Below are 12,055 nucleotides of genomic sequence, written 5' to 3'. Positions count from 1 at the left end.
CTCACTACCTAGATATACGTAGAGATGTGAGATTCCACTTGGGCAGGACTAAACAGTTTTTTACAAGTCTGGGATGCTAGTTGTATGTTTGCAGGAAGTCCTCCTTGGGATACAGAGTGTCCTTTTCTTGGCTAAGTAGGTAAAGCAGAGGGTACATAATTCTGGCATGTCAGGCCAGAGGTTTGGGACTGCCCATAGACATCAGGGCACACTCACTAGGGGAAACAGTGACACAGACAGCCTATAAATCCTTTAGTCATTAGAAACGATCGATAAGCGGTCACATGGAAATCAGTATATTCTTTCATCACGAAATATAGGATAGATAAGTGGTCTTCCCCAGAGACAACCTTTAGCAGGAGGGTACTACTACACACCCTCTAGGCCTGGAAGCTGGACTACCCACCCTGGAGCACATTGCTCTTGTATGTCCCAAAAGTAAGGACTGCCCCCACTCCTAGGACCACCAGAGAATGGAAGATTTGTATTCACTTACCAGGAAGCTTCCTTTCTCAGTGGTCCAGGAGCGGGGCAGTCCTGCCCACCTGAGTTTCTTGTGGGGTGGCTTCTAGGGTTGGATGAAGAGTTAGGATGATAGTCTTCCTCCCAGTGGATTCAAGGGAGGAACCTTTCTATTTATTTTTTTTTAAAAAATGAGGGGAGTTATTTTCCCTCTTGGTATTGTGATGGGGAGTCAGAGCTTGGGAACAGACTGGTGATTCCAGGGACAAGCACCTCTCCTCCAGGATCAAAATCAGCTGACTGATCCTGCCTTCAGAGAGGAGGAGCTATATCCCAGAAGTAAGGACTGCCCCACTCCTGGACCACTGAGAAAGGAAGCTTCACGGTAAGTGAATACAAATCTTCCATTCTAGTTTTTCCAATTAAAAAAATATATTAACAATAACCTCTTTATACTGATAACAAGGAAAAGAGGGTATGTGGGAAAGAAAAAAAGGAGTACATATCCATAAGAATAAATATATTTAAAAATTAAGTTCTCCATCAGTGGAAAAGGGTATCCTGGGTGAGGGTTACCCCTCCCACTTGCTTCATAGGTAGGCCTATGTCAATTGCCACAGGTTTGGCAGCCCTTCTGGAAGGAGGAGCCCATGACCAGTTCTGGCCCCACCTACCCTGCAGCAGCGGAAGGATTTCAAATCTAGAAAGACCAGAATCCTCTCTTGTCCTCTTCTCATTTCTCAGACAGGAAGAGAGCTAGGTTTTTTCTTCTAAGCTGGCAGATTGCTTTGCGAAACAGGCAGCTGCTTGCACAACCAGTTTGCATTGAAACAGGGATGTTCCCACTAGCAAATGGCTGAGGCTTCTTGAAATGTGCAGAAGAGAGATGGGGGCCTTAGGAGGGCCTTAGGAGATGCAGTAGGAATCGCCTCCAGTGGCTCCACTGATATCCTAATGGAACTATTTGGCACTTTTGGGAGACAACCACAAACCATTCCCCTTTTGGCCAGCAGCCCCTTCACATCAGCCACAGGACAAGACACAAGATGCATGGACACCTTGAGGCCGACGGAACAGGAGGTAGTCCCCTCTGCTGGGTCACCTGAGAGGGACGAGGCAGGCTTAACAGGCCCCCATACCACTCTGAATAGCTGCTGTTGAGGAGCAGCTAGCAAGAACATCAGCCAGGGTGGGAAGGTCCCACTTGCTAGCAGTATAAACATTTGGTGGCTGAGTGAGAGTCCATCAGCCACTTCCAGGGGCTGGACTTCTCCCCTAGCACCCACTGTGGTCTGCAGTTGCCCCTTCAGTGAAATGAGCATGAAGGTCTCCCCCCCCCACCCCACCCCACCTCCTTTGGTTTGTGAGGAGTGGATGATTAACATTAAATCCTTTGCAGACTCCCTCCTGTCTAAGTATGGTGAAGCCAGAGGCTGGAGTAACTATACACCAGTTGCACTGTGGGACTTGTTGTGCATTTATACGAATAGTGGGGGAATTAAGTGTAGACTGAGTGCCATTTTTAATCCAATTATTTATTTAATGTGTATTTTAAGGCAATTTTATTCCTTCTATTTTATAGTTTCAAGAGTTTTCATATGCTTTTGCAGGTTTCATAATATTTATTCATGTTTTAATTCTGCTGCTGCTACAATTCCTGTATGACCGTTGCTACTCCTGAATATCTTCGTGGCCATTAATCTCAAAGTAGATGTGCAGGAGTAGAGCAGGGAAGCAGCTAGGAAGTGAGTGTTATGTGGATGGCTTTAACTGGTGAGATCTCTGTTATTGAAAACGACCACTTAGTAGACATATGCAGATACTCACACCGCAGTGAGAAAACCTTATACATATTTCTCGACACATTTTAAAGTCTATATTAGAATAGACTCTATTTTAATATCAGATTCACTTGTTGAAAAAGCTATTGATTCAGATATTGAAGCACTTTCGATTTCAGACCATGCACCTATTAATGTTACGCTTGGGTCTTGATAATGCAAAGCAAGAACCGAAACAGTGGAGTCTACCAACAATTTTACTAACCACACAGTTCACTTCTAAAGAACTAGAAAAGGGACTAGAAAATATAATAGCTGACAGTTCAACGAATGAACAATTATCAAGTAGAACACCTTCCAAAAACTACAAATTTTATAGAGAAATGGTTTCCAGTCTTTGAACATCTTGCAAGTAACGGTTCTTTACCTGGCCTAAAACTCTTTCATAAGTATGCAAATATGTGAGTTATCATTATGTTAGATATTGTAAGAATACTCCCCTTATAAGCTATAATTAATTAGTTATAATTTCTTATATTTTAATAAGCTGTTGTTTGCTTCATTGTTATCTGTTACTAATTCTGACTTTATGTGTTTTGTAATGTTTTGTGTGTTATACAGTTACAATAAAATTTAAAAAAAAATTGATAATCTCTGCCAGAAATTGGATAAATTGGGTGAGGAGAACAGAGCCTAGACATTTGCTTTCTTGTTTTCCATCTGATCTTCCCAGCCAGAGGAACCTTTTAATATCAAGCAGGCAGATCAGCACTAAAGTTACCATGTTGGTTGTTGAGAAGGAATTCCACATATTTACTTTTGCTAATGCTGTGTATTTATTTTACACTTACTAGAAATTTTCCTGCTGAAATTCCCTGTGATTTTGAATACTCGTTGTCACTAACAAAGTAATTGTGCTTGATGCATGTTGCTAAACGAGATAAAGTTGCTTCGTAACCTCAGAATGCCTCTCGGCCTTTCTCTGTCTCTCAGTGGAAAGCTGTCCTGTTAACAGCCATATTCTTTGCCAAAAAGAAAAATAACTCCTTAAACAAAAAAAAATTGAAAAGGGAGATAGGAAATGGACATCTAATTTTTAAAAACCCACTAAGGAATTCCAGCGTTTTCTTATTTTCTATAGATTGCAGGTGGCTATGTTGATCCATTAGAAGATAACCCAAAAGCAGCAACAATATCATACTATTTATTGAGGCTGATCAGAATGTCACAAAACAGTGAGCAAGTTTTCAGGCTCCTCAGAATTCTGTGTCAGGCCATATGATCAATAAAAATAGAGCAACTCTTTAAAGAGGATGCTGGTGTGGCATAGTGGTTAAAGTATGGGACTAGTACCTGGGGTAGCGGGGTCCAAATCTTCACTCAGCCATGAAACCTTGCCAGGTGGCCTTAGGCCCTTCCCAGTCTCTCAGCCTGTCCTGCATCACAGAGTCGTTGTGGAGCTAACGTGGGGGGCGGGGCGGGGAATTATTTGATAGGTTTGCATCCCAATTAGGGAGAAAAGTGGGATATAAATTTCCAAAAAATAAGCATAATAAAGTGTGTTTTGGGGTGGGGGTGTAAATAAATGCTTCAAATCTGACAGTTCTAGAAGTCTCAACATGGAGACCTGGAAATGCAGAGATGTTGCAATTCTGTGCAGAGGCTACTGTGGACTGGACTGGAGTTAACTCTGCACACAGCATTGCACTGATGATTAGAGTAGGTGGTGTCAGACTGTGGCTTGCGAAAAGTTGCAAATCAGCCCACCTCTTGCAAAAAGACAAAAGTCCATTGATTTCAAAAGGCTTTACTGAAGATAGTCAACCAATAGAGTACACATTCTAAGATACATAGATCTTAGCTGAACTGTAAAATTGTTACGAATGCCAAGCAAAGGATTAGGTACAGAATAAGCAGTTCCCCTCAGGCCCCATCCTCCCCCACAGTTCTCAAAACAAACGACCCGAGGGTGAGAAAAGGAAAGTTTCTCAAGGGCGGCAGGAAGGCGGAGGTATGTAGACTATAACAATCCCTCTCCCTCTGCAAGGCTTCCAGTAGCAGTCTTCCCACCTGCAAAAAGCACACTTGATACACTGACAAAGTTAAAATGGAGTCTCTTTGGCTTAAACACAATCAAAACCTGACAGATGGTATCATCATAAGTCATTTCAAGTTGCAGAAAGGCTGTTGGGGTAAAGAAATTCCTCATATTAGCAGTTCTTGAGATTAATTTTCGATCCCAATTGGCAAAGGATGATCACTTGGGTTCAAAGGTCATTTCCTACTGTTACAGAATCCCTGCCTTGGACGCAGTGTTTTCCAAAACAGACAAAGATTGTAGATCCTTTAGGTTTTAGTCCGTTAGGAAAAAGAATCCAAAAACAACATTAGCATAATGCCTTCTGTTAGGCCCAACCACAATGTCACAATCAGTGAGTGAGTTTGTCAAGTTCCCTTCCACGCCGCTTGCTCAGAACCCAAAAGCACATTTTCATTTAAAAAACCAAACCTACAGTTTATAATTTTTTTAAAAATTCCAGCCTGTAGTATTTGTTACATTGACACAGAGTATATTTCATTCATTTCAGGAAGGAACATCTGCAATGGAGAATCTCAATGAAATGCAGTGTATGTGGTTCCAGACTGAATGTGCTTTAGCTTTTCAGAGATTGGGAAAATATGGAGAGGCCTTGAAAAAGTGCCATGAAGTAGAAAGGGTAAGTAAGCAGCTGAGCAGATTGCTTTTTCCTCATTAACTTTTCTGTTTCCTTTTTAAACAAGCCAAAAGCACCAATAATTCCCAAATCAGCCCTTGCCCTTTCATCTTTATCATGTTGCATTTGTGTTTTTCATGATGATTCCAAATTCTAGCATATTCTTAGTGCATGGCACGTGCTAGAAAAGTAAGTTAAGGCAGCTGCAAAATTGCTTCCTACAGTCTCTAGCCTGGAAGATGGTCCCCTACATCAATATGGCTGATCTGGCCACTTGGACCCATACTGTGATAACATCAAGACTTGATTACTGTAATGCACTGTGCATAGGTCTCCCCCTAAGATAACTTGGAGACTCCAGTTGGTGCAGAGCACTGCAGCTCAGTTATTATCGGGAGCTAGGAGAAGCATAAATATTGTTTCCATTCTGCAGTCAGTCCACTGGTTAATTTTCAGTTACCTGACTCAGTTAAAGGAATTGGCTATAATAGACAAAACTCTTCATGGCCTTGGTCTGATATATCTACAAGACCGCTTCTCTCCCTGTGTTCCACCAAGGCAGCTTCGCTCATCTGAGCAGGGCCTTCTGTAGGTACCACCTTGCACATGGGCAAAACCAACAGCTGCTCATACACATGCATTCTCTGTAGTGGCCCCCACTTTATGGCATGACCTGTCTGAAGCAGTCAAGGAAGTCTCATACTCTTGGCTTTCTTCAAACTATGTAAAATTATTCAAGAGGGCTTTTTACTCAGAAAGGAGAGCTACACTGTAACGAGGTGTTCTCAAAGAGATGCTTTAGTTAAACGGTTAGGGTTTATAGACTTTACTACTATGTATTGTCTGTTGCTGTAAATATAATCCTACTGTGTAGTTCTATGTTGTTTAATATATCAGGCTTAGAATTGCTTATTCTCTGTCAACGTTTCTTCAACTCTATTGGATTTCTGTTGGTTTTAAGTCTTTGCAAATTGTTTATTGAAATGTTTTTGGAATTGGGTGTATAGACTTGCAATGTGTAATCCACCTTGAGTCTTAATGAGAAAGGCAGACTACAAATAATGTAAATAAACAAAATTAATAAATTGGCGACAAAACATTAAATCTCAAGTTAGGAATTGGTCTTCCAGGAGGTCCCTTTTGAGGACCAAAGCAGAGAGTGGTAAGAGAGGTTGACCCCCACCCCATAAGGTGGTTTGTCCGCAGGTCCCTTTGTTACAGCAATATTCCCTCCACACATCCTTTTTGCCTTTGGATTGGCCTCCAGTGGCAAACCCATGAAGTAAATCGTACTGAAAAGGGCTAGCTTTAAAATGATACTGAGATAGATTAATGAGGTTTGCAATTTTTTTAACCTGAATGTTATTGTTTTGATTTTATAGAAAGGAGAAGAAAGAGATAAACACACAAACTGGTGGAAAGCCATCATAATAGGAATGCTGAAAATAAGGGAGGCTATAATGCCAAGCAGAGTCTGTGTGCCCCTAAATCCACCCCTGTTGATCATTAACACAGTTTTCTCACTGGATTATTAAGGCAAATAAGAACATCAGAAGAGCCCTCCTGGATCAGACAAGTGGTCCATCCATTCCAACATCCTGTCTCTCCTGGTGTCCAACAACTTGCTGTGGACTGCCAACAACAGGATGGAGAGCCTGAGACCTTCCCCTGATGTTGCCTCCCGGCACTGGTATTCAGTTTTCTGCCTCTGATTGTGGAGGCTCCCTGTAGTCAACACGGCTAGCGGCTGTGGGGGACCTAATCTCCCCCCTGCCCCATTTAACTTCTTTATATAACTCTTGTCATGTTACGTTTATTTTTATCTAGAAGCAAGATGAAGTTGATGCCCTGTAATTAGTTGAATGTGCCTTGTTTCCAAAAGCCTCAAATGGTCACTCGCAACTGACACATATAGAAATAGGGTTTGTTTTAGCTTAGGATATTTTCCTTCCCCCAGCCTTTGCATTTACAGTATAAAAAAGGTCAGAACATAAGAAGAGCCCTGTTGGATCAGGCCGCTGGTCCGCCTAATCCAGCCTCCTGTCTCACATAGTGGCCTGGGGGGAGGGGGCCGAGACCTTCCTTTCATGTTGCCTCCTGGCTCTGGTGTTCAGAGGTGGACTGCCTCTGAATGTGGGGGTTCCCTTTAGTCATCACGGCTCGTAGCCAGTGAGAGACCTGCCCTCCAGGAATCTGCCTTTTAAAACCAGCTATGACCGTAGCCATCACTACATCCTCTGGCTACAAATTCTACATTTTATTCACTTGTGAATTGGATAAATATCTCCTTTTGTCCATCCTGAATCTACTGCGATCAACTTCAGTGGATGCCCTCAAGTTCTAGTCTTTTGGAAGAAGGAGGAACAAGTTCTCTCCAACCTATGCATAATTTTATAAGCCGCTATCATATTCCCCCTTAGTCAGCTCTTTTTTCGACTAAAAATCTCAGCCTTTTCTCATAGGCAACTGGATCATAGGGTCCAACTACTTAATCATCTTGCTTGCCCTCTTCTGCACTACACACGCTATTCCACATTGCCTGGGACAGATATTAGGCTAACTGGCCTGCAATTTCCTAGTTCCCTTCTGGACCCATTTTTAAAAAGTGGTGTAATTTAATTAGTTTGATGTATTATGACGGTGTATGCCGTCAGGACCTGAAGAGTCACTGGTCTTTAATGTCCCCAGTAGGTCTAGAATTTCATCTCTCATCACCTCAGGTCTTCAGACTCCATTTCTGAAAATAGTGGCTGTGATGTGGGTACACGCCTCACACTTTCAACAGTGAACACAAATGCAAATAATTACTTTAACTTATCTGCCATCTTCCCACCTTCCTTTAGCAATCCTTTAATTCTTGGCCATCTGTGGAATATTGCATGGAAAGGCGCATGTTTAGATTTTGGAGCAAGCGCTTAAGGTTGGTAGTATGAGACCTCCAAAACATCCTACCATTAACAGACTTGCTTAGATCCTGCAAACTGGAGGACGTGGCTTCTTTTATTGAGTCAGGCCACCTCGTTTTAGGACTTCCTCTTTTCCTACTGCCTTCCACTTTTCCTAGCATTACTGACTTTTCCAGAGAATTTTGTCTTCTCATGATGTGATCAAAGTACGATAGCCTTAGTCTTATCATTTTAGCTTCTAGGGAGAATTCAGGCTTGATTTGATCAAGTACCCACTTATTTGTCTTCTGGGCTGTCCATGGTATCCACAAAACTCTCCTCCAGCACCACATTTCAAATGAATTACAGCTGAACATCAAGAAGAAAAAAGTAATGACTACTGAGGAATTACACAATTTTAAAGTTGACAGTGAGGAGACTGAAATTGTTCAAGATTTTCTATTCCTTGGCTCTATCATCAACCAAAAGGGAGACTGCAATGAAGAAATCAGAAGAAGATTGAGAGCAGCTGTGAGGGAGCTAGATAAGCTCCTTAAAGATAAAGACGTGTCTCTGGGATCCAAGATGAAGATAGTCCAATTGGGGAGGGGAGGGGGTCCATACGCTCACCTTTTTCTCGCTGCAGTAACCAGGTGGAGACCACTAGGTGTAGCTGTAGCACTGTTGAATTCACAGGCCAACTCAGTTTACAGGCAGACTCTTCTGCCAAAACATAATAGCTAGTTTGGCTTACTAGCTATTCTGCCTTCTGCCTTACTGTGTGTGCCTCTTCTGTTTGCTGCCTCCTCCTGCCCACTCCCCACAGAGACAGTCTTCTTCTTTGATAACCTCACCTGACTCAGAGAGCAGGGCTTCTCTTCTCACCCTCACACCTGAGACCCCTTGCCAGCCTTGGTCTAAGTGATTTCCTGGCTGCCTGTGAGCTTCAGCTTGTCCAGAGCCTGAGTTAATTCGTTAGGCTCTCTTGCAAATACAGGCTCCCGTCCCACTGGTGGGTTTCCCTAAAGGGTTGCAGTGGTTTTTCTGCTGACTCCTTTCCCCTCTGTCAGCTGTCAGGAGCCTCCTTGCCACTGAGGAACTTTTGAGGTCAATTGACAGTTGAGTACAGAGATGATCTCCTCTTGAACTGAAATGAAACCAGTCTGCTGGTAGTTAATATCAAACTGGTTGCAAAACAACTTTTAAAGTAACTTTTAGAAAAAGCTAACAGGAACCTGGCAGCATTCTGTTCTGGGGCAATGGGACAAATGTGTCAGGTCATCTAGAAGGGAACAGGGTAGAACTATGGCAGAAAATTGCATCCATTCAAGATGACAAAAAATTATATGGGAAAATACGCATAGCTCAAGAGTGTATGACGAGAGAAACAAAGGCAAGATCTGTTTTGTTCCTAACAGATCTTGCCAGACCAACCTGGTTTCCTTCTTTGATCGAGTGACCAGCTTACTGGATCGGGGGAACTCTGTTGACGTGATTTATCTGGATTTCAGTAAAGCTTTTGATAAGGTCCCCCAGGACATTCTGATGGGCAAACTGGAAGACTGTGGAGTGGACTATAGGACAGTTCGGTGGATATGGAACTGGTTGGAGGACCGCACTCAAAGAGTGGTGGTCAGCGGCGTCTCATCAGATGGGAGGGAGGTGTCCAGTGGGGTGTCGCAGGTCTCGGTTTTGGGCCCGGTACTTTTCAATATTTTTATCAATGATCTGGATGAAGGAGTGGAAGGGCTGCTCATTAAATTTGCTGATGATACCAAATTGGGAGGGGTAGCAAACACCCAAGAAGATAGAATTAAAATTCAACAAGAAAGACCTGAATACTCTGGAGAAGTGGGCAGCTGTGAATAGGATGCAATTCAACAAAGACAAGCGCACAGTATTACATCTGGGCCACAAAAATGGGAAGCACAAATACTGGATGGGGGATACACTTCTGGGCAGTAGTATATGTGAAAGGGATCTTGGGGTAAGAGTGGACTGTAAACTAAATATGAGCAGTCAGTGTGATGTGGTGGCAAAAAAGGCTAATTCAATCTTGGGTTGTATCAAAGGGGCCATAGCGTCAAAATCGCAGGAGGTCATAGCCCCTCTCTATACTGCCTTGGTCAGGCCACACCTGGGGTCTTGTGTGCAGTTCTGGAGGCCTCACTTCAAAATGGATGTGAACAAAATCGAGAGAGTGCAGAGGAGAGCGACGAGAATGATCAGGGGTCTGGAGACTGAGCCCTACGAGGAAAGGCTGAGGGCCTTGGGAATGTTTAGTTTGGAGAAGAGGAGGTTGAGGGGGGACATGATTGCTCTCTTTAAATATTTGAAAGGCTGTCATTTGGAGGAGGGCAAAGAGCTGTTCCAGTTGGCAGCAGAGGGTAGGACCCGAAGCAATGGGCTAAAACTACATGCACAAAGGTACCGGCTGGATAGTAGGAAAAACTTTTTCACGGTCAGAGTAGTTCAAAAGTGGAATCAGCTGCCTAGGGAGGTGGTGAGCTCCCCCTCACTGGCAGTTTTCAAGAAGAGGCTGGATGAATTCTTGTCAGAGATGCTTTAGGCTGATCCTGCACTGGGCAGGGGGTTGGACTAGATGGTCTGTATGGCCCCTTCCAACTCTATGATTCTATGAAAGTAGAGTTGTTTATATGTGAATGTTAGAAGCTTCTGAGCCAAGAAGGGGGCTTTGCAGTTCTTGGTGCTAAGCTAACTGAAAACATAGGACCTTAATGGGCATTTCCAAAACTTGGCAGTATACGAGATGTAATGCCTAGAAATAACTTTTATAGAAAGGTGAGGGAAGGACATACTGGGGAACCAACTGGACATGATTCCCCTAACTAGAAAATTTAAGAGGCATAAACTCCCCCCATATCAGTTCCAAGAGATAACAGTATTGGAAATGTACTAGCCCCCACCTGAACAGAGCTGAGAGAGTGATCTTTGGATGCAGAAAGAAATGAAGGAACAAGCAAAGTCCAAGATGTTGTAATTTTTATTTATTTATTCTCACTTGTAGTCTGTATTTCTCACTGGGACTCCAGGAAGATCACAAATACCACAGAACCATTTAGTCAATCAGCAAGCCAATTACAAAGTATGATAACATTTAAATGATAACAGCATTTGATCTAACAGAAAGACAAAGAAAAGCAAGCCATAAAAAGCAAGGAGGCCTACTTTGAAAAAGTACAAGGCTTATTCAAATAAGAATAACAAGGAGCACAGACATTCGAAAATACAAATATAGCTACCCTCCTTAACCAATTCAAAAGAATGGTATGCTCCACTGAGGGAGAAGAGGGAATTGCAGAGAAAGACTCTCTTGTATCACTCTTCATTGCAGAACTTGTGAAACAAACACCCTGTGCTAGAACCATTTTTTTCAGAGAGTCTGAATCATAGAATCTTAAGAGTTGGAAGGGGTCTTACAGGCCATCTAGTCCAGCCCCCTGCCTAATGCAGGGACATCATAAAGCATCCTCGACAAGTATTTGTCCAGCTGCCTCTTGAAGACTGCCAATGAAGGGGAACCCATCACATCCCTAAGCAACCAATTCCACTGCTGAAGAACTGAGTCAAACAGAGGTGGTGTCAGGTCTTGCCAGATAAATCCCCCAAGCACTTCACTGCAGACACTCAGATGTAAGAGTTAAAGTTGCTTTATTAGAGATGTATCAGTATCAAGATGCTCAGACAGTAGCATTGGCAGAAGTGATGCAAGGTGGGTGAGCAGTGTTAATTATAGGGGAACGTTCCCGCCCCTGGGAAAGGGAGACCGTTAGAGTTTTGGTGCGAAGGGTCCATGCCTGGGACAGAAGGGAACAGGGAGGAATGAGTTCATCACAGTTCTCAGGGAGGACTGGCTCCCGCGGGCACTCCAAGGCCACGTTCTCAAGCTGGCCAGGAAAGTGAAAGCAAAACACCTGCAAGATAAGCAGCTAGCAGCCAAGTAGCAACTGAGTTCCCTTTACACATTCTCAGAGGATCAGAGCATTATGCATAGAAACAATCATGGCAGATATGCTGGGGTGTAGCTGATAGGTGGCTGGACTAGTTGACAAATCGAAATGTTAAAGAACTCAAAGTGAAATTCTTGATCTTCCTAACAATATTCAGCTTGTCACTAAAATCATCCTCTCTAACCAGAAGATTGGAAAGTAAAAAAATGTATCATTCGTGTTTCATAAATAATCCAGGAAAT

General features: G+C 43.0%; 1 protein-coding gene across 1 annotated transcript in view; it reads left to right on the top strand.

Moving 5' to 3' along the window:
* NAA16 (N-alpha-acetyltransferase 16, NatA auxiliary subunit) overlaps positions 1 to 12,055 on the top strand; it is an 84,217-nt gene that overhangs the window by 56,950 nt on the left and 15,212 nt on the right. Inside the window, exon 13 of the mRNA XM_054973754.1 lies at positions 4,832 to 4,960. Within this exon, the coding sequence (XP_054829729.1) occupies positions 4,832 to 4,960 (129 nt within the window). The remainder of the gene's footprint in view (positions 1 to 4,831; positions 4,961 to 12,055) is intronic.

The sequence above is a fragment of the Eublepharis macularius genome, chromosome 3, assembly GCF_028583425.1.
Source record: "Eublepharis macularius isolate TG4126 chromosome 3, MPM_Emac_v1.0, whole genome shotgun sequence".
NCBI classification, from domain to species: Eukaryota; Metazoa; Chordata; class Lepidosauria; order Squamata; family Eublepharidae; genus Eublepharis; species Eublepharis macularius.
Note: the sequence above shows the minus strand (reverse complement) of the source record. Positions and strands in the feature narration are given on the sequence as shown.